The sequence below is a fragment of the Phocoena sinus genome, chromosome 6 (assembly GCF_008692025.1).
Source record: "Phocoena sinus isolate mPhoSin1 chromosome 6, mPhoSin1.pri, whole genome shotgun sequence".
Taxonomy (NCBI): Eukaryota; Metazoa; Chordata; class Mammalia; order Artiodactyla; family Phocoenidae; genus Phocoena; species Phocoena sinus.
This window is the reverse complement of record NC_045768.1, coordinates 18113038-18136250: the sequence shown is the minus strand read 5'-3', so window position 1 is coordinate 18136250 and position 23213 is coordinate 18113038. Positions and strand designations below refer to the sequence as shown.

The 23213-nt window shown below is 49.2% G+C and overlaps 1 protein-coding gene across 1 annotated transcript in view; it reads left to right on the top strand.

Annotated features, from left to right (window-relative positions):
- The window catches only part of PAPPA (pappalysin 1), a 257383-nt gene that overhangs the window by 27980 nt on the left and 206190 nt on the right, over nucleotides 1-23213 (top strand). Inside the window, exon 2 of the mRNA XM_032634984.1 lies at nucleotides 4528-5590. Coding sequence (XP_032490875.1) covers nucleotides 4528-5590 — 1063 coding nt within the window. The remainder of the gene's footprint in view (nucleotides 1-4527; nucleotides 5591-23213) is intronic.

Here is a 23213-nt window from a genome sequence, read left to right as displayed (position 1 = left end):
GCGGTCACACAGCACTGCCGTGGGGTAGTGACGTTACAGTGGCCCTGAGACGGTGACCCCACGGCCCATGGGATTCTCCCAGTATGGCCCTGGTATAGGCTTTGGGAGATTCTGCCTTTGGACTTGCCTCCTTCATACATGCTCTTCAACGCGGGGGTGAGATGAGACCAAAAAGAGGCAATAAAAATAAATAAACATCCAGCTTCTGCTGGAATATGAAGCCCTTTTCCCAGGAAACCTAGCTGCAGGAAGATAGGAACACAGTAGAGAGGCCAGCTGACCAGGGTTCAAGCGACAGGTGATGGTCATGAGACCCAGGGCAGCCCCTTTCCTGGTCTGGGCCTCTACTTCTCCACCTGTGCAGGTGCCCCAGTCGCCTCATTGGCTGGTGAATGGGCTCTGGCACCTTCGCTGCCTGCTGCTTCCATGTGCTTATAGCTCAGAGGCAGGTTTATGCTAATTCGATGTGGATGGTGTGCAGGATCGCCTGTGGCCTTCCGTCTCGCCCCCTGCGGATGCATCCCCTGAGATCAACCTCTAGTACCACACAGATGGTGCCGACTTCAGACCAACTCTCACTGTTTCTTTCACTGTGTCTCTCTGTCTTCCTGGAGAACCATGGGGAAGGATGGCATGGAGGTGTGGTGGGGTTCACCTGTGTCTTCCCGAGGGCAAACACTGTTCCTTGTCCGGTATGGAGACACACAGGGGACGATCCTCCAAGCATGCAAAAATTGGCAATGACATGAGGCGTCCAGTTCAAATCAACACGTGTTTTTGAAGCATCTCCTACTTACAGGGAACCATTCTAGCAGTGAACAAAAGAGCTCTTAAATTGTAGCGGGGGGATCATTTACTCCTAACCCCTCCTTTTTCAGAGAAGGGAAATGAGACCTGGCAGCATAAGAGGTGGTGTGACTTGTCCCCAGGCAAGGTCATCCAGCGAGCTGAGCCCAGATCTCTGGTCCCAGATACCCCGCTCTGGGCTGGTGATACATCAGTGCCTCCCTTCCAGCCCTCTGAAATGTGACTATTGTTGATTACGTTATTTTTGTACAGAAATAAATCCCATTCACCACTACACCCCACCCCCATCCCTCTTGAAGTTCAGTGATTTCCTTTCACCACTAACGCTCCAGGTAAATATTTCCCTCTGAACTTCTGAAGCCACTTCTTCGAGGTCCTCATTTCCCTTAATGTGCTTCCTCTTGGTTCCACTGAAAAGAGAAAAGAGAGGGTTCTCTTTGCCCTTCCTCTCTGCTTCCTGGGGCTAAGCCACCTCTTGGTCCTTCTCTCCGTGTCACAGAGTCTAGCCTTTCTCACTGCTACCCTCTTATCTCTCAACTGCAAACGGAGGTGGCCAGATCCCGGGTCCCCAGCCCCCGGGAAGGTCCTGAACTGAGGGCACCCTACAGATGTGTAAACAGTTTACCTTGCTAACCCAGCCAGCCGCCTTCCAAAGGCAACAGGAAAACCAGGACTGAGAGCCCCTGGCAAAATAAAAACCTGCAGAGAGAGAGAAAGAGAGAGAGAAAGAGAGAGGGAAAAGGATCCTGTTTCAGATGTGAATTTTCTCATTAGAAGAAATTTCTGTTTAAGGGGGAGGGGTTGGCCAGGGGAGGAAGAGAAGGTGAGCTGAGAGGTGGGATGGGGGGCCCAAGAGGGGGGTGCTCCAGGGGCCTGTGCGCTGCTGCTTCCCGTAGCCAGCAGCAGACCTGGGGGAGCTCATTCCAAACCTGGAGACAGAGCTTTGGCCTCGGTCAGTGGGGAGGTAGCTTTTAACATGCAGGCCTCATAATGGTAGCAAAGCCAAAGGGGATTTATGATTTCTAAGTAGAGTTTGCCAGTGGATTTGGGGAGGACTTGTGCTTTTCTGAGCCCTCATCCTACCAGCTCTTGATATATCAGTCAAGATGCCTTTAGGGTACTCTCTCTCTCTGGTGTTTCTGTATTTTGTTTTTAGTCATTTTCTACTTTTCATCCTTGACATCACTCCCAGACCCTCCAGCATCTTAAAAATGGACTCCCGTTTGGACAGTCACTGTATGCCAAGGGTAGTATAGCCACTATGTCTTTTAAGTATGACAGCATACGTAAAGAGAGGTACAGATGAGGGAGTTCAGGTCCACAGAGGTGAAGCGATCTGCCCCTGATGTACGGCCGGTGATTGCTGTCATCAGAATTACCCGGAGTCCAAAGATCCTGCTCTTTCTACCTGACCAAGAACACACTCTGTCTTCCGGTTCTCTCTGTCCTTTATCCAGGGAGACATAAATCAGTGCCTTTAATTCTGTTTGTCCTTTTTCTCTTCTCCCACTCCGTTTAGAATCATTCATGTGCTCATTCATGAGACACTTGCTGAGTGCCTGCTGTGTACAGGGCATAGTGCAAGGTTCTGGACAGGGTACAGATGACCCAGACAGAGCCATCACTCTCAAGAAGCATCCAGTCTAGGGAAGACTCCAAAACCAGAGGACAAGTGTCTAGTTTCCAAAAAGTAAAATGAATTCAGAGGAGAGAATGATTGCTCCTCAGAGGACCATCAGGGAAAGCTTCTTGGTAGAGGTGGTTTTTGTTTTAGCCATTGGGAAGCTTGGGAACACAGAAAATCAGACTTGACCAAGCATGTGGGGGGAACCTCATTCAGTCCCCTCCTTTTCCAGGTAGAGAGCCAAGACCCAGAGGAGGTACTTGGTGCTTCATCAAGGTGTGAGAGCAGGTTGATGTTGTAGGAGACCCTGGCCATTACGTGAAGGATTGTAGGACAGGAGTGGTGGTAGGAGAGGTGTAGGCAGACTTAGATGCCTGGCCAAAACTACCATCTATGTCAGCTGCTAACAGAGAGAGTTAACACAAATTCTAAGGCCCCAGTGACCACAGAGGAGTACAGGCTGTGTGGGCCTCCTCTACCGATTTTGCTGGAAGCCGTCTGTGCTCATTTCATGAGTGCTAATGGCAGATGCACACTCAAAGTTATGGTGACCGCAACAATTCTCCAGCTGAAAGTAGGGACTGTGCTTCTAAATGAGCATCTTTTATTCATTCTCCTGTTCCTCTCTTTCTCCTCCCACCTGGCCTCATACATCATCCAACACTTAAAATACACGCTTAATTAGAAAGTCTTCTTTCCCATCCAACTGGCTGTCCATGCCAAGGACACTGGGTATATTCCAGAAAGACTGGGAATGGGGGTTGGTGAGTATAAAAATAATTAGATCCAGAGAGAATCTGCTAAGTGACTTCCTGAGGTTCCCAGAGTAAGTCTAGAGATGTCTGGCTTGGAACTTTCCCAAACACCCAACTAAACCTTGGGACACCCCCAGGCAGGTGGTTTGATCCAGGTAGATCCCTGGTGGCACTGATGAGGGAGAGGGAGGTACCATAGCGTTAGTCCCTAGGACAGTGGACCCAGGGTCCGATGGATCTGGGATCCACTTACCAACCAGTTGACCTCAAACCCATCCATCTCTTTACTTCCTTCAATTTCTGTTTCCTCCTCTGTTAATATCAGCACCTTGGGGGTGCTACACGGATTAAATGAATTAATGCATACACAGACCTTAGCACAATGCCTGACCTGCGATAGAGGCTTGGAAGATTTTACTTAATGAAGGCATCCCCAACATCTTTTTCTGTTAAGAGGATGCTTTTTATTTTTTGAAATATTAGCATTAGTGTTAGAGAAGAGCAAGCTTGAACTGGCTCTCAGGAAATTTGTCAATGACTCTATGTAACCTAACAAATGCCTTCCCTTCGCTGGGTCTCAACTTCCTTACCTTTCAAGTGAAGGAGTTGGAAGTGTTTAAAAACCTTTCCAGCTCAGATAGTCCGCCTGTCTTTGGGGGTGAATGTCGGGGCTAGCCAGGACTCCTGTTACAGTTAGAAGCTTTACTAGTAGCTTTGCAGCCCTTGACCCTCACTTCTCCAGGGAACCTTCCCAACAAGCCACCACCGCTGATCATTGATGAGTGCTGGTGGCTGATGTACGCCCAAAGCTATGGTGACGGTAGTCAGAGCTGTCCTTCTAAATGAGCATCTTCTATTCATCATCATCTCTTTGATTGTTCTCTCACCTCTTCCTCTCACCACCTATGTCATTCTACACTTAAAATACGCTTTTAATTTAAAAAGTCCTCTTCCCCATCCAACAGTTTTGCAAAATCAAAGGTTTTCAGATTTTAGTTATTATCACTGTTGTTTTCTTTAGCTCAAGTACCTATTCTGCAAACAAATATCTTTCTGGTATGCCCCATACTCAGAACCAAAAACAGTGAAACCACATGGGTTAAAGTTGTGGTGAGAACCTCCCAAAGGTAACTCACCTGTGCTCTCCCTTCCTCTAGCCCTTGCCTTGCCCTAGAGGTGGTCCCAGAGGTTTGGCTAGTCACTGCCAGGATCCCACTGAGCACGGTTTGAAAACTTCCTGGTCTAGGACATCCTGATATAAATTTTATCAGAGAGAAATAATTTACCCTCCTCCTTCCTCCATCCTTTATTTATTCATCTTTCTCTTTTGGGGCCACATAGGGCTATATGACAAATGTTCTTATGCCTCACGTGACCGAGGATGGGTCGTGGGCATTCACACCGTCAGTGACCAAGGCAACAGAGACCCACGCTACTTTTTCTCCTTGAAGACAGACCGGGCCCGGCAAGTGACCACCATCAATGCCCACCGCAGCTACCTCCCAGGCCAGTGGGTACACCTGGCTGCCACCTACGACGGGCGGCTGATGAAGCTCTATGTGAACGGTGCCCAGGTGGCAACCTCTGGGGAGCAGGTGGGTGGCATTTTCAGCCCACTGACCCAGAAGTGTAAAGTCCTCATGCTGGGAGGCAGCGCCCTGAACCACAACTACCGGGGCTACGTGGAGCGCTTCAGCCTGTGGAAGGCGGCCAGGACGCAGCGCGAGGTCCTGCTGGACATGGAGACCCGCGGCCTCCACGCTCCTCTACCTCAGCTCCTCCTGCAGGAGAACTGGGACAACGTGAAGCGCGCCTGGTCCCCCATGAAGGACGGCAGCAGCCCCCGCGTGGAGGCCAGCGGCGCCCGTGGCTTCCTGCTGGACACGAGTCTGGAGCCTCCTCTGTGCGGGCAGACGCTGTGTGACAACCCCAAGGTCATCTCCAGCTACAACCAGCTGCCGCGTTTCCGCCGGCCCAAGGCGGTGCGCTACCGCGTGGTCAACCTCCACGACGATGGCCGCGAGAACCCCATGGTGAGCCGCCAGCAGATCGATTTCCAGCACCGGCAGCTGGCCGAGGCCTTCAAGCACTACAACATCTCCTGGGAGCTGGAGGTGCTGGAGGTGAGCAACTCTTCCCTGCGCCGCCGCCTCATCCTGGCCAACTGCGACATCAGCAAGATTGGGGACGAGAACTGCGACCCCGAGTGCAACCACGCGCTGACTGGCCACGATGGCGGGGACTGCCGCCACCTGCGTCACCCCGCCTTCACCAAGAAGCAGCAGAACGGGGTGTGCGACATGGACTGCAATTACGAGCGGTTCAACTTCGACGGCGGGGAGTGCTGTGACCCCGAGATCACCGATGTCACCAAGACCTGCTTCGATCCCGACTCTCCGCACAGGTAAGAGCCGGACTCCTCCCTCTTTTGATCCCTGCGCGGCTCCTGACGCCCAGTGGGGTTGCGGGAATCTTCCAGTTCACCCAGAAGATCGACCAAGTAATCACAGGGACTGTACCCCTTACCAGAATATTTATGGAGCGCCTCCTGTGGGCTGAGGGAACTCTTAGGACCCTGTCTTTGCGAGGGGCTCAGGGTCTGAACCGGGCCACCTGGGCTGAGGACACATATCCGCATCATAAAGAGCCGTGCTGTCCAATGCTGTAGTCACTGGCCACGTGTGACTGTTTAAATTTAAATTAGTGAAGATGAAATACAGTTTAAAATCCAGTTCCTGAGTCACACCAGCCACGTTTCAAGAACCCAGTAGCCGCCCGGGGATAGTGGCTACCACACTGGACAGACTGATAGAACCGCTTCCATGACCGCAGAAGGTTCTGTTGGGCAGTGCTGGTCGAGCTGGGATTGGCTGGGGCCAGACAGACTAGGTTCAGGTCTATTTCCTCGCTTTGTGACCTCTTACAAGGTATTTCCTCATCTGTAAAATGGGTATCAACGGTATCTACTTTGTCAAGCTGCTTTGAAGATTGAATGAGGGCACGTAAAGCACATGTCTCTTCTAGGGGCTAGCAGGTTATATACCTCTTGATAAGCGTATGTGTCGTTTCTTGAACAGTGAAAGGTAGCGTGTGCCGTGTGTTCAGGAGGTCCAAGAGGAACAGCTAACTTGCAGCCTGACTATGTTGGGGAAGGCTTGGGTGCAGTTGGACACCGGACATCAAGTTGGGGGAGAGAGGAGGACACTCAAGGCAGAGGAATTGCATATACTGCTGAGAAGAGGGCGGAAAGGGGAGTCTTCTGTCTAATGCCTGACTCAGCCTCTGCCTCGCACTACAACTCGGACCAGCAATCCCAAAGAAAGACCCAAGGGGGAGCCATGGGTGATCTGTATTTGATGTGGGACTCGGGGGAACTAGTTCTAAGCCAGAGAGACAGTCCATATCAACTTTCCTGATTTCCCAGATTCACGCTGAACTTTTCCATTCTGTCCAGCTCGCAGGACCCTGGACTTGCTGATGGCTCGAGCACATTTGCCGACCTCTGCAGGTTTTCTGCTGACTCTCCTCTTTATGTCTCTCTCACAAGAGCAAGGGCCTCCCATGCATAGACAAAATACCTATGTGGAAAGGAATGACGATGCTGGGAGGAGAATGTCGTGCCTGGCACCAAGCCACAGAGCACGTCAGCTCAGCCTCCTGGCACCGGGCGGGCCCCTGGACTCTCACCTTGGCTCAGAGACAGGAGCAGCCCATGTGGGAAGAAGCCTTGGTGTGTGGCTAGTTCCTTCGAGGTCACAATGCACTTTCATCTCTGCTCTCATTTGGGCTTTGACAGAATTCGATGAGGAAGACTAGACAGGGTTAGCATTTGCATTTGACTGATGGGGAAATAGAGGGCCTTGGAGAGTGAAATGACTCGGCCACGGTCCCAGGTCAGGAAAGTCATTTGGCTAAATCACAAATGCAAGCCTTTCGAGATTAATGCAGTGTGTGCGCTACTGAGCTAGACCCCAGGAGTTAACTGGTGTGCCCAGGCAGAGTGGGTGGGGGGGAGGCCTAGGGGCCAGGAATACTGGAAGTCATTCACTTATTTGTACATTTATTCATTCATTCGTTCAGGCAACAAATGTTTATTCAGCACCTACCAAGTACCAGGAAGGTGGGTACCCTTATCCCTGCTTTGCTGAAGGAAATCCGGGATTCAGAACACAGAAGGGATTTACCCCTTAGCTGAGGTCACTCAGCTAATAAACAGAGAGCTTGGATTTGAATCTTGGTCTGTTGACTCCAAAGCTCCCACTGAAGGGTGGGGGTGGTATTTTTAAGTCCAAGGAACAGTAAAAGGCAGAGTCAAAGGACAGGGCTGACGGGCAGGGTGGCTTTCCTGAAGCCTTGGGAGAAAACTGCTGAGTATGATTGAGTCAGGACCGAGGGCAGCTGGCCTTTGTGGCGGGCACTCTGTGCGTGGATGCAGGGGCCACGGGACCCCAGGTCCCAGATAGCTCACAATCAGCAGACACAGCTGGCAGGCACCAGCGGCCTCCTCGTTTCTAAGTCACGGGGCCCCACGCCTAGAATGTCGGTGAGCAGCCACGTGCCAGCGCTGTGACCACCACGCCAGGGCCTGTTTGTTTGCTGGCTGGAAAGTCATGTGTCCTGGGTGAGCCCCACCGGGAATGTGTCATCTCCTGATGGAGCTGGGGCGACAACGTTCTGGCTGAATCAGCTCTCCCGTGTGCAGAGAGAAACCTGTGGAAGTTTGTGGAGAAATACTTGCTTTGTGACTCAAAATAAAAAAGAGGGAGGGAAGGAAGGAGGAAGAAAGGCAGGGAAGAAGGGAGGGAGGGAGGGAGGAAGGAAGGAAGACACCTGTAATAGAAAATTAGATTGACATTGTCTAGGTGATTTTTTTTTTTTTTTTTTTTTTTTTTTTTTTTTTTGTGGTACGCGGGCGTCTCACTGTTGTGGCCTCTCCCGTTGCGGAGCACAGGCTCCGGACGCGCAGGTTCAGTGGCCATGGCTCACGGGCCCAGCCACTCCGCGGCATGTGGGATCTTCCCGGACTGGGGCACGATCCCATGTCCCCTGCATCGGCAGGCGGTTTCTCAACCACTGCGCCACCAGGGAAGCCATGTCTAGGTGATTTTTAATGAACAGCTGAACTTATTTTTTACCCAAGATGTACTCCTGCGTTGCCCGCCCCCCTCAATGGCTAAAGACAATAAAGACAATAATTCAGTTACTACTTCTCAATCTATGGTGAAGAACCAGTTTTGTTTCCTATGCGTTGCAAACCAATACTTTTGTAATATACAGAAAAAATGAATTGCTATAAAATGAATTCTTCACCCCAAGTATGGTGAAGCATTGTCAGAGTTCTCCAAAAGTTCCTAAATGCCTTCTCTCCACTTCTGTACTTATTGTGACATAGACTCGTGAGAAGCAGTTCTTGCACTGCTTACTTTGAGTAGCACTGATTAAAATTCACCATTCTGAAAATTTATATAACGGTTCCCTTGAGTAAAATAAGATCCACCAGTAATGCAGCTGGGCAGATTGGCAGACTCCATCAGAGAATTACCAATTCTTCTAACGCATTTGAGCTCATTCTTTATCTACTAGTCCTTGGGCCCCTTAGTCCACGTTCTCAGGAGTTCATGTGTTACAGAGGAGCACCCAGTCCTAGCAGAAGGCTGCAGAAGACATCAAAATGGTGTCCAGTGTCAGACCTAGGAACATCCTCAGAGATCAGTGGGTCCAAATCCGTTTTCCCCCGTAGAGGGAAGCTGAGGCCGAAGCTGACATGGTTCATTAGTGGTCAGACTGGGGCTAAGGATGCTCTAGATTTGTAAGTCCTGGTCGTCTGCCATGGCACAGCTTCTCAGAACTACCCTGACATTCTTGCCATTCCCAGTACCTGCCCCCGTCATGTTCTGTCCTTGCTCTCTTCTTCCCTAATATCCCTGAGCATTTGGGGTTTTTTTGTGTTTGTTTTGTTTTGTGGTATGCGGGTCTCTCACTGTTGTGGCCTCTCCCGTTGCGGAGCACAGGCTCTGGACGTGCAGGCTCAGCGGCCGTGGCTCACGGGCCCAGCCGCTCCCGGCATGTGGGATCTTCCTGGACCGGGGCACGAACCCATGTCCCCTGCATCGGCAGGTGGACTCTCAACCACTGTGCCACCAGGGAAGCCCTCCCTGAGCATTTGGGATTATGAAGTGCTGAGTGAGCGAGTTTGGAAGAGAATCGGATAAGGGCCTTGGGTTTTCATGAGCCACTGCAGAGCTGTTAGAGCTACAATGGCCATGAGTTTTCCTAATTAAGGACAGCCAAGTGAGGATGTGTACAAAGAAGGGGACTGGGGCTGCGAGGGCCCCAGGAGCCGTATTGTATAACCACTTGAAGATGTTTGGCTTGGATGAGAAAGTTCTCTCAAGGCCATGACCGTAGGGCCATAACACATGTACTTCAAGTCTCCAAAGGCCTGTTCTATGGAAAAGGGAACAGAATCATACTATATGGTTTCTAAGCCATGGCTGGGACCAAAGTGATGCAATTATAGGAGGCAGCTGAGTAGCAGCTAATGTCATCCCTGATCAGGATGGTCCTGCCTGGGGAGTGCTTCTCTGCAGGTGAGTGATTTTCCTTCCACCTGAGGCATGCACAGTGCGGTTGTAGCCAGGATTACAGCAAAGGTGGAGAAGGTGGCCTTGATGGTCTTAAGGTCGACCACTGCACAGCCCAACTTTTTGCTGCTGTCTTATTCCAAGTCATTTTAGGGAATTAAATGGTGACTGAGAGAGAGAGAGAGAGAGAGACAGTCTGCACCAGTCAGGGTCCTAGCAGGAAACAGATGGCATATTCAAACGGAATAATTCAGTAGAGTTGAAGGAGGGGCTATTTGGGAGGAGGGGCTATTTACAACAGTGCAGGCAGGGTTCAGGACAACCAGCAAGGCAAGGGTCAAGTACAGTGGGGACCCATTTCCATCCTTGGCCTGTAGAGGCAAGAGGAGGAAGTAGTTACGGAACCCAGAGAGAGTGGCTGAATGGCGAGGGTGTCCTGGCAGCAGCTGGGACTCTCAGCAGAGAAGAAGAGACAGGCTTCAGCCCCCCGGGCCAGAAGGGACCCAGAGACGTAAATTTTACGTGATCATTCTCGAGTCTCCTGCCAGCGCTTCCCGCTGGGGAACCACACTGGAAGTCATGAGGCAGAGGCATCTGTTGATGAAACACCAGGAGGCCAGCCTCTCAAGGGCACAGGGCAGGGTGGAGAGGGGTAGGGAGTGGATGTGGGTGAGCGAACAGAACACGACCAGAACACAGAGAAAGCCAGTCCATGCAGAGGGTGCAGCCTAAGCAAGGAGGAGGGGCTTGGAGAATAAGGAGTCATTCAGTATGGCTGGGACCAGACCATAAGCAGAGAAGGGTTCAATTTGTCTCATGGAAAACTCTAGCCAGCCTCTCTCCCCCCGTTCATTTCCTTCTTATTTTCTTCCTTCCCTCCCTCCTTCCTTTCTTCCTTTTTTTCTTCTTTTCTTTCCTCTATAAATACTGGTTGAATGTTCCTTTTGTGCCAGCTCAGTCCCTGCTCTTTGGGAGCTCACCATCTAGTGGATAAGACAGATGAATAAACACACCACTGCCATCACTGGTATGAAAGAAGGACCCCCAGTCTCAGCCAAGAGGAGCTGTTGGTGGGGGGAGTATAGGTCTTTTTATCAGACTGGACAGTTAGAAAAAGACATTCCAATGAATCTTGGCCATTCTCTACAGTAGTGGAGAGGAGCCAGGTAGGCAGAACTTCATCTACAGCCATTAGAAATGTCTACAGACAAGTGAGAGTGTACTTCACACATCTTTTTATAAATGAAATGGAAAACCTGGATATTAATAGAAATCCCCAGTATCAGGAAATCCAGGGGCAGCTGACACTTTGGGCTGTACACACCCCACTGTGGGAAGGTGTTGCAAAACACCCACCAAGTTCCTGCGTGGACCCCTCCAAACTACGAGCTCTGGCGCCGTTAGGTGAACTTCACCTTTGTCCTTGAACATCTATTCAGATGGAGTAGGACAGAAAAAAAGAGACTTCCCTTACACCCTGATGGCTCACAGGGAAACCTTTTCTTTGCCTTCTCCTTATTATTATTTTTAATGTAGCAAGGGCATTCCCCTGGGGCCATGCTAATTTTTTTTTTTTTTTGGACCCAAGTTGGCGTTGCTGGAATCTTTGGAAAGGGCTGGAATACGCCTTGAGGCAGCCTCCTTGACCCCTCTGCTGACGTCGGTAGTCCTCGGTCTCTTCCCCTGCCCCTTATCAGAAGCCATTAGATGATTTGCCTTCTAATGAGAAACTCTGTTGGGGTCTCTCACTTCTTTTCTGGAATGATCTCATGGAACATATACTTCCTTCTCCCCTGGTCCCTCCAAATCTGGCAAAGTTGGGTGGAATCCAGGACTCTGCGCTGAAAGGAGCAGTGGAGTGGTCCAGCCCATCTTGCTGTAGACGCGGAGAGTGAGCTCCCAAAAGAGGCAGCACTGACCCACACCTCACAGAGACAGTGGGGCCCCGGGGTCTCATCTCCTACTCCCAAGGCATTTCAGTCCACTCCATCGCCTTGATGTCTTAGCCAGCAACTTGAAACTTGGAAAAGATCTATTTAAGATGGTCCTGGGCTTACTCGTCATCCATATTTTGTTAAGGCACTTCGATATCCAGGGTACTGTGATAAATGCCCTAGGGATCCAAGATATAATCTGTGTCCTAGAGGTACTTGCACGCTGTGGTTTAATTACATTTTGTTACAGTCATTCAAGAGATGGCAAGAGAGCAGATGATTCAATTCCAAATGAACCACACAGATAAGGCTTACATGAACTCTGAGAAAAGGCAGGTTCACCATGGTTTGGAGAGATTAGGAAAGGTTTTCTGGCGGAGAAGTTTCCAGCGTTCGTAGGCTTTGGAATGATAGAAAAGAGCAAGGTGAGAGCAGAGGGATTGAGGTGGGAAGCTGTGGGGAAGATATAAGAAAGAGGCGGGTCTGCTTGGGACTTCATGCAGGTAGATGCTCCCTTTTGATCATCAGGTTGTAGAGCTCCCACAGTCAGACTGATACAGAATGAAAGAAGAATTCAGGGGAAATAGATTCGAGCCCTGAGTTGGCAGCTTCTTAGCTATGCAGTCTCGGGCAAATCTCTTAATCTCCCTGAGCCTCCATTTCCACATCTGTTGAAAGGGAATGATAATAATATCTGACCGCCAGGATCACACAATTGCCTTGAGGGTCACATAAAATAAAATATCCCAGAAAGAGTTCTGGGAAGAGTTAACCAGCACGCAGATGAAAGAAGGCATTGTTATTTTTTCAGTAACTTTGTTCATTCTTTTCCAGTAATCATGTAAGAGAAATTGCTTGGAATTTTATAATCAGAATATCTGAGTTTATTTAACGTGACTAACGTTCATTAAAGCAACAGCAGGAGTCAGGCCTGGTGTGGTGGAGAAATGATGGGTGTTGGAGACTGACCAGGGTTTGGGTCTTGCTTCCTTGCCTGACCTTGGCCTGTCTTTCAGTAACAGTTGCTGAGTTCTCATCGGTAACAATTGGGTGAGAACAGCTATCCTGTGGGGTGTCATGAAATTTAAATGGAGCCATGGTGTGTGACACACCTGAGACAGTGCCTGGCACATAGGAGGTGCTGGGGAAATTTCTGTCCCTGCTCGCACGCGCACGTGGGCTCCTCTCTGCAAGCTTGGTTTTACAGAGACTACAGGCTGATAAAGAAGGTCTGGCTGAAACTGCAATACAAACACTGAGGGCATTTACCCAGATTACTTCCATTCTTAAAATGCTAACTTTTTTTTTAAGGACTGGCCACAGAATTGGTCTCTTTAAATGAAGACCACATAACTTATACCAAACTCATTGAGCTTGCACACGAGTTTACTTTGAAAACACCCCAAATGTCTAACTGTGTTAGAGGATGCATTTCCGCAGCATGGAACGGTCCCAGGCAGCGTTGGGATTGGTCATAGTGGGTGGTATGCTGATTTGGTTGAAGTTACTAGATTTTTTGACCACGTCTAGCCCACATGTGTGCTTGAGTGTAGATATACAAACACCCTATCCAGGCCCCCTCATCCACATGGTCCCGTTTTCTTTGATTCGGTCTGGGTTGCCCTCCTGCTTTCCTTCTGAACAAAGTCTACCTTGACTCACAGGTTCCATCTGTGACCCTTGTGCACATGTGACTTTGGTCTTTGAGAACAGATGGGGGGGGTGATGGAGAGCAGGGGAAGAACTGCTCGTGGCCCCTAAAGTTGTGTTTAATGAGGCGCTCACAACAGTGACCTATGGGGAAAAAAGGGGGATCAGGCAGCCCAGCAAATAAATAAGAATAAAAGTTTCAGAGACACAGTGGATGTGAATCCAGCCACTTAACATTTCTATGACCTTGAATGAGTCTCTTCCTTTAGCAGAGACTCAGTTGCCTCCTCTGTAAAATCGGGAATGAAAGGAACGCTGGGTGGTTTAGAGGGTGCAGTGAAATTACACCCGGTCAACCCTTTAGGACGGCGCCTGGCACTTAGTGGACACTCAGATAACAATGGTTGTTTCGGGATTTCCTGTCTCTGGGAAATCTTCTGACCTCTGACATGCACATCCCCAAACTCCCAGCCCCTCTCAGATCCTGAGGCCCTCACTAGAACCTCCAGGCCGGAGTGGGAGTTGGATATGACCTAATCACTCTGTATTATCAAGGGCCCTTTGATTTTGGCTCCTGTAGGTTCCATTTTTAAAAGCTTTTCTTTCCTCCAAAAGCCACGCTAAATGCTAAATGCTAATGTATTCACTTTCTGGAGAGGTAGGCAGCGGGCCACATGAAGTGTATGCATTTCCCACAAAGAGCAAAGGCACGTCCGGGGTCCCAGGATCCCACTGAGTAGTTTACACGCACACGTCCTAGGGAGGGAGCTGGAAGCCAGGCAGGTGCCCACAGCGTGCTCAGGACCCCCTGGGCAGTGTAGGATGGGGCTCGTTTTCCACTAGCGCCTGGGACCCTGGCCACAGCGCACCCATCTCAGAGTTTACACGTGAAAGTTGGAACCTTTTCTCCAGGACACACCAGGGAGGCCCCCAACATGCCAGGGTTGGAGCTACTCCCTCTCTCATGCCTTTCCTAGAGGTGTGTTTCCACCCCCAGTTCCCTGGACAGAGGGATGGAGCTCGTGGTACCCTTTCGAGGGCCTCAGAGGGAGGCAGCTGGGTTTTGTTCCACTCTGGGTTTGGCTCGGTCAGCACCCTCATTTTCCTTTCCGCATCCACTGGTGACACTGACTGCTCATGACAGCCTCAGCGCTCAGTTAGACGCCCTTCCAGGTTAGGAAGCAAAGCGGTTGGGGGTGTGAGGGTGGGTTGAACAGACACCGGTACATTTTGTTTCCGTGAAACGCATTTCCCTACATTGATTTCAGCCCGGCTGGTACCTTCACACTCACCGCTGGCCGATTTTCCACCTCCTAAGAGGGAACCCCTCACACCTCCGCTCTCACTTTCTGCAGACACAAAACCACTGTGTGGACAGCAGTGCGTGTCGCTCACGGGTTTGTCTGCAGACCTTGAACAGGCTCCCGTATACCCGTTTTTATGGAGGGGCGTTTTCTTTCTCCTTCCCTCTCTGCTTCTCTTTCTCTCTCTTTTCCAGGTTCTAGGTTGTTTTGTCGGTCTGGTGGTGGAGGGTGGAGAGTGAGGGGATTAGTGTCTCTGTTTCGAGCTTCTGACGTCTGTGATTCCAGCCTTTTTTGAGCTCAGCCAGCCACAGCTGTCAGCCTTGAGCTTGGCTTCTCGCTGCTGAACTGTGTTTACAGCCACCGAGGGCAATGGTGACTGCCACTCCACCAAAGCCTGGAGTATCTCAGAATTGTACAGAGGGTGAAAGAGCGACATGAGGGAGTTTGCCTGTGGCTTGGCACGGCACGAGGAAGGAAGTGACTAGATCCTTCCAGTAACTTCGTAGCCAGCATGCAGTAAGTCACTTCTATGACTTCAAATTCTGCATCTGTAAAATGGGAGAATTGGGATAGAAGAGTTCTGAGGTCTGTTCCTGCTCAGACATTATAATCCTGGTACCAGGCTTGTGGGACTGGAGCTAGAGTAAAAAAAGGCCGGGGCTTGGGGCTTCCCTGGTGGCGCAGTGGTTGAGAGTCCGCCTGCCGATGCAGGGGGCACGGGTTCGTGCCCCGGTCCGGGAAGATCCCACATGCCGCAGAGCGTCTGGGCCCGTGAGCCATGGCCGCTGAGCCTGCGTGTCCGGAGCCTGTGCTCCACAACGGGAGATGCCACAGCAGTGAGAAGCCCGCGTACCGCAAAAAAAAAAAAAAAAAAAAAGGGGTGAGGACTTAATATTGAAAAAGGTACAAATGCGTTGACGCTGAAGGCATATTAGGGCAATAAGACGGTCCCTACCTTCAAAGTGTTTGCCAGCCCCTGTATCTAATTGAGTACGACGTGTATGCAGAAACACTGAAGGAACAATTTCACTCTGTGGCAAGTTGAAAAAAACATCCTACTCCTGTCACTCAAGTCATAGCAGTAGCCTAAGGAAAGAGCCCCACCTTGGGCAGTCTGCATGTCTGCTGTCTTCTTTTCCCTCAAGCCCTGAATGTGGCATCCTCTTTCCAAAAATCAATTTGAATTTAATTCTACTTTCGACTGCCTGACATACAGTGTCATACTGTCCAGCGTTATTTCCCCATATGTGACCTCTGACTGTCACATGACCCTTTGAGAGCTGTCTCTTTTTTAACCCCTCAAGAGACCCAAATTTGTGGCAGTCACTAGACTTGTTCAGGATCATCCAGAGAAGGGCTACAGCTCTTACAACAACTGTATAGTTCTCACTTTAGCTACCTCTGTGATTTGCTGAAGGCTAGGTGATTTGTATGGGCCCAGACTGAAATCCAGAAGTTGCCCTATTGACTCGTATTGATGATAATGTTGCAATTCTTGCTCTGTCCTCCCCAAATATAAAATTGTTGGGTCACTCTTCACATCACTTAAGTTTTACATGGCTAAAACTTAGAGCGAGACTACATGGTCTACTGAGATATGCCTGTACCTAGAACTCCGTGGCTGCTGCAGCTTACAACATCGAGGTGATTTGTCTTTATTTAACTGCACATCAAGCGTAAGACCAACCACAGGGCTGTCAGCAAGCTGTGTATATTCTTCTTAGTGTGGTCAGTTGTATTATTTATCAATTGTGGTTTTGATCCTCCAAGAAGAAAGCCAGGAGGTGGAAAGAAATAGCTGAGAGCCCTGGAACTGCATGCTTCTGTTGTGAAAGCAATAGTTCGACATGCACTTATCACGTTGCTGTCCTGTTACTTTTGAACACACCATCACACTTGGACTGTCGGTCTTCCTTACTGATCAGGGGATTCTTCGAGTTTAATGGCTTCTCTGAAAACAAGTAAACTCGGAGTCCCTGGGGCTATCAAAGCAGAGATTGTAGAGCCCCCAGGAAAAGATGTTAGGAGAGTGAGCGTTCACTCGTGCATGTGCGTGTGTGCGTGCACGCACACGTGTGCACAGGCATGTCTGCCATGCGCAGGCACAGCGCTAGGTGCTGGGGGTACAACAGTCAGCATTTCACAGGATAGTTGTGACTCTGCCCTCCTGGAATTTCCTGCAGGTAAATAAGTAGCTAGTTGGATAAGTGCTGCTGTGGAGAAGTCCAGGGTGCTGAGGGAAGAGCGGTTGGGTACTTGACTCATTAGGGGTCAGAGTCGCTTCTAGGCTGGGTCCGAAAGGATGGGTCATGTTAACCAAGTGAGTGGAGCTGAACTTTCCAGGAACCAGGTGTTCTGACACTTTGCCTTCTGCCCCAGAAGTCTCTAAAAGCCATTTTCAAAAGACAAATGAAAAAATAGGAGCTGAGTAGTTCCTAGTGAAAGGTATTCATTTTAAATTGGTGTCCTTTACTCTGAGATTATTTTATTGTTTCCTTTAGAGTCCTACTCCAGTACCCTTTATTTTATTACGTGAGGGTCAACATATATGAGGGTTTCACCTTTTGAATGTTTTATTTATTTGTCAAAATTAGAAATTGCTACTTTCACCTCATTTTTTTTTTTTTTTTTTTTTTTTCGGTACGCGGGCCTCTCACTGCTGCGGCCTCTCCCGTTGCGGAGCACAGGCTCCGGACGCGCAGGCTCAGCGGCCATGGCTCACGGGCCCAGCCGCTCCGCGGCATGTGGGATCTTCCCAGACCGGGGCACGAACCCGTGTCCCCTGCATCGGCAGGCACACTCTCAACCACTGCGCCACCAGGGCAGCCCTCACCTCAATTTTTTAAGATGATCCAAAGATCTGAGGACCTCTCCATTAGCCCACCCTGCCTCTCTGAATCAGCACCTCCCTCTGCTCCTATCCAAATCCTCAGGGTTCTCGATCCCCCCCATCTGCATTATGATCCTATTGTGCAGAGAGCTTCAGGCCAGTGATTTTCCTAAGGGTTGACCTTGACCTTCCACGTGACATGGCAGAGGGCACAGCCCCAGAGTGACAGAGCTGATGGGCCTAGAGTTTAGGGCAGCAGTGGTAGGCGTGGGGAGAGTGGAGTTGATGTGTAGAGTCTGAGAATCATGAGGGAGGGACACTCCAGTAGGGCCTCATCAGGAGCCAGACCCATCGTTTCACCTCCTCTCACCCCCGCCCCGACTGAACGTCAAGTCGTTCCCCGTGCGTAAATGCCTCTCCTTCTCAGGTATTCTCATATCCACCCACTTTTCTGCAAGCCACTGCCAATGCCTTTACTTTTATCCCTCTTCTATCTAGTCCGTCTTCCACATTCTTCCAGAAAGCTCTTTGGAAAGAATGAACCAGATCATTTTATTCTGTTCCATAAAAATCTGCCAGGGTCTCCTTAAAGCTTTCAGGACGTTGCCCATCTTCCATAACCTGGTATACAGGGTCCTTCCTGATATGGCCATTGCTGAGCCCTCCGGCCTCATCTTGTGAAGTTGCTCCCATGCTCCCACCTGTGAAACCTCACCAGAAGACTTGTAGTGTCTCAGTCTTCTTAGGCATTTTCAGGCCTCTTGGCTTTCTGGAGCTTTTGCCGTTTTCCCTGTTCCCTACACTTGGTCCAGGGTTTATTCTTCCTGTGAAAACCTCAGCGATATCTTGTCCCCGTTCACCTGGATAGGTGTCATTCCTCTGTGCTTCCATCACATTCAGCACTCCCTCTGTTATAACACGTATCGTAAGAGAAGGTAAGAGAATAGTAGTTAGAGTCTGCGGGATCCAACAGGCTGGGGACCATATCCTGAATTTCACATCTGTGAGTGAAAGGGAGGATCTTGGAAAAGTGGTGTCACCCCACTGAGCCCTGGTTTCTTCCCCTGCAAGTTGGGGATACTCATACTTAACACATAAGGTTTTTGTAAAGCTTCAAAGAGATAATATAGAAAAGGACTTCAACAGTGCCGGTGTATAGGAAACTCCCCCAAATGGCAGGTTTTATTAGTATTATCACATTGTGTTGTGATCATCTGATAATTTGTCTTGCTTCCTTCATAAAACTGCTAACTCTTTGATAGTGAAAAGTGTTTCTCATTCATATTTTATGCCCAGTTTCTAGCTTAAAGTATGGTATATGATATAATCTCAATAAGTATTGGAGAATGAAAGAGGAAAAGACTGAATAAATAATATGCAAGGAGAAAGGAAGTTCAAAAGGAAAGAATGAAAGCGGGCAGGCAGGCAGGGAGGGAGGGTAGAGGAAAGGTAATGAAAGAATGACTTATTCAGTAAAATAATGAAAGAATGGTCAATTTTTCAGTTGATCCTTCATTGGTACTGTTACATTTTTCTGAGATTGCATGTCAAGCTTCCATATAAAAGCTGTTATTTTTGAAACCAATCATTCAGGATTCCGAGAATTTAGTAAACTCTCCAAGCATTTTTTTCCTGTGCCTCTTCTTACAAGAGAGGCAGCGTTAGGCATTTCTGACAATGAAACTAAGCAGGAGAATAAAGTCCAGATCATTAGGGCCCTTGGGATAAAAGTACAAAATCCAAGTTTTAGAACTGGTCACAGTTTGGAGAAATCTTGTTATTTGGAACAAGGATATGGATGCAATAAACATTTTGAGGTTTATCTTGCTTTAATGACTTGCTTTGAGTGGCTTTGATCTTTATATTTGATAATCACTTTCAAATGGTCTGGTGTGTTCTGGAAGAGTGGAGGAGTGGTTCACGGACTTGAGATCCTCCTTCGGAATGACGGACTGCAATCAGAATTGGGAAGGAAGCAGTGTTACAGGACTTTCTCTATGACGTGTAGAAGCAGGGCAACTGCCTATGAGGATGATAAACATACTGGTCCAATGATGGGAACGAGGGTTCACTGATGGAAGGGAGACACCGTGAGCATTGGGACCTAAGATCAGTTTCCTCGAGCTCCATGGAATTGTGCATCTTGGGGCCTTTTCATGAGTTGGGCACTCTTTTTTTTTTTTTTTTTTTGCGGTACGCGGGCCCTCTCACTGCTGTGGCCTCTCCCGTTGCGGAGCGCAGGCTCAGCGGCCATGGCTCACAGGCCCAGCCGCTCCGCGGCATGTGGGATCTTCCCGGACCGGGGCACGAACCCGTGTCCCCTGCATCAGCAGGCGGACTCGCAACCACTGCGCCACCAGGGAAGCCTGAGTTGGGCATTCTTTTAGGGACTTTCTTGTGTATTACTTCCTTGGATTTTTATATTCCACTTTCTAGGTTGAATTTTGTCATCCCCATTTACAGATGAGGAAATTGAGGTTCAGAGATTGAGTCCTTTCTCCAAGGTCACAGGGCCACTTGGTAGAAGAGGGAGGATTTGAACCCTAGTCTGCCTGTCTCTTAAGATGTGGCTTTTTTCCAAAAGATAAGTAAGGCCAAGGATGCCGACAGTCAGATAGGTCTTGGTGTGTAATTCCAGAAGAAAATAGTAAACACAAAAATATGCGTCACCAACTTTGACATACGTATGCCCCACTTTCATGTCATGGATTGAAGAATAGACTTAAGTCAAGAAGCTTTCTATCTTGAATTCTACCTAAGAACATTTAATTATGAACGTAACAGAGAGTCTTACTGTGTAAGACTGTTCTCTACATGGGCTACAGGGAGAATAAGGGTCCAAGGTATTCTATTTAAATGTTACACTCTCATATTTAAATAAATTTCCCTTAAAAATAAAAAAGATGTGGCTTTTTCTGTAGCACTCTGCTGTCCTTTCCCTTAACTTGAAGGAGTTGTGTCCCCAGCCTCTGGCTTGGAAGTGGCCTGTCCTCAGCTAGGAGCATCTCAGACAGACCCTCCTCAAACGGAGGGCATCAGCACGTGCCTGACACCGTCCCTGTAACCCACCTGCACCTCTCAAGGGCCCAGGGAGCAGGACTTGGGCAGGGCTCCTCTCAAAGATCTCAGCTCTCATTTCTGCAGAGTCAGTTCGCTCTGAGTGGGAATAGAAATGGGTGCTGGTCAGTCTTGATCTGGGCTCACTGGACTCCATACCTCTGACCAACCATCTTGAAAATGGGAGAGCCAGTGGATTATGCTTCTAGAACTGGAAGAACTTGAGCCTCTCGTGATTCCATTCGAGGGATTGTTGTTCTGCGTTTTGAATGTAGTTCCCTCTTGCTTCTCGTTCAATACAACAGGCCCTGATGGTACAGTGGTACCATCTCAGGCCGGTGCATTTCGGAAATATGTTGTTGGCACTCACCGGCGAGTGCGATGCGTAAAGAAAATGTTCTAATGACAGTTGAGTTGAGAGAGCTTTGATCTCCCTCCAGAACTGCTCTCATGGCTTTGAAATGCAGTTTTGGCAGAGGGATAAAGTCTGGGCACCTTGGCTGCCCCTCCCCCGAAACTGACATTCCAGGGGACCCACAACCTTCGCAGGAGGAGCCAGGTACAAGAGCTGTGCAGGAAGAAAAGAGACACCAAGACATCTCTTGACAGGCAGCTGGGGAGAGGATCTAAGTGAGGAGGGACTTTCCAACTTAGCCCAACGTTTCCCAAACTCTATTGGTTATGCTGTTATTTGATTTTTGGCAAAGGCAGAGGGGGGACGGGGGGAAAGGATTACGGTCAAATATGTTTGGGAATACTTCATATGCTCTCTGTCTTATTATTCCCATTTTGTATATTAAAGGCTCTGAAAATTCTCGCAATTAAAAAATATAAGTATTTAACCTTGTTTAACAGAGCGTGTCCAAAGCCATCTGACTTGAAAACCCTTTTCCTTTAAATATGCCTCTGCTTCTTGTGGATTTAGCCTTCTATAGACCGTGATTTGGAAAACACGCATAGTTCACACGCCCACTGAATAGATGGGGACTCTGAGCTTCAGACTAGGCAGCTGAGCATCATGGGAATGGGCCAGAAATCCAGGCAGTGTAGGTTCTGCACAGGGTGTCCAGCTGAGGAGGAGGGTGGATGCTACAGTCCTTCCCATGCCTAACTCTCCAAGCTGTGCCCCCTTGCAAGGAGCTAGGTCCCACCCCCACCCCCCGAAGGGAGAGGTGACTTTATTAGTTGGTGCAAAGGTGCTGTCACATACAGGCTAGTGAAGAGAGGTCTACACCCCTTATTTGATACCTTGGGAAAGTCGCTTCACTTGCTTGAGTCGTGGGCTTCCTCATCCTGTTTTGAAGCTGTGCAGTTTACAGGAGAGATAGGTGCTCAAACGCTGCCAACCAGAGGTAGCTCTGTCTCTTGAAGGAAAGTTTTGGGGAGACACAGAGATGATAAAGACTTGACTTCTACCTGCTTGAAGCTTACTGCAGCCTGATGGGGAAGACAGTGACGATAACACAGAGCAGGGCGATAGGTACTAGAATCCAAAGTAGGGGACTCTGGGGAGGGAGAAGTCATCTTCAGCTAGAGGTGGTATTGATGATTTTGATGTTGCTAATAATTTTCATTGTAATTAATATAATAATAATGCAATAAAAATAGCCTAGGCTAGTCAATGAGTGTCTTCAAATGTGCCAGACACTGTGCGAGGAACTTTTTCTGCACTGCCTCTGGTCCTCCTGACACCCCTGAAGGGTGGACATCATCGCCCCATTTTACAGGGGAGGGTGGTCAGGAGTGGCCACATGGTATACATTACATGTAAGCTGAGCTTAGCAGGGAGGGTAAGATTTTAAAAGGCTGAGGTTCAGGAAGAGAGCTCATAAGGCAGAGAAGAGAAACTGATGGACACGCTTCATGAATGGGCATGATTGGGGAAAACCAGAGGTTCTCGGGATGAGGAAACCGTAGTAACTTGAGTTGGAGTTTGTGGGAGGGAGAAGAAGATTGGGTGGTAGGGATGAGACACTGAAAGCCGAGATGGGGAGAGCCACCCGGATGGCAGACTGTCAGTTTAGGTTTCTTCCCGGTAGGAGGAAATAGGAGACCAGAATATGGAGGGGACTTTGTGCCAGCGTGGCGCTCATTTCATCCCTCTGGTATCCCCATGAGCTAGCTGAGACTCAGAGAGGCAGGGCACCTCGCCCATGGATCTAGGTCTGTCTGTCTGTCCAACTGAGTAGTACCTGCACATAAATTAATAAAGACACAGAGTTTGGGATTTGGATTGATTTGGGGGTGTAGTTTTTTTTTTTAAAGAGATTTCGCCAATTTATAGTATACACAGGGGGCCAAGCTCCCCGCAGTGGCAAAATGGGAAGCAAGTGGCCCTGAGCAAACCCTTTTCCTCCTCTTATCAACCCATCTCCCTAAACCCTAACGATCCTTCTCACTTTGACCTTCTCTGCTTCCTCCTCCATCCATCAACAGAGGGAATAAACAAACCTTAAAGAGATGGGGGAGGAAGGTAAATACATGGATTCCTGTCCCTAGGATTTTCCCCCCGATACTTTTGGGAGACCCCCCAGCTTGGCTCTGAACCGGTGGGAAGACCTCAGCCAGCAGAAGGAAATCTTTTGGCCACAGAGCCGTTTTCCTTTGTGTGTGTCCCCGCCCCCCCCCCAGCTAAAAAAGAGCCGGAGAGGAGAGGAGAGGGGCCAGT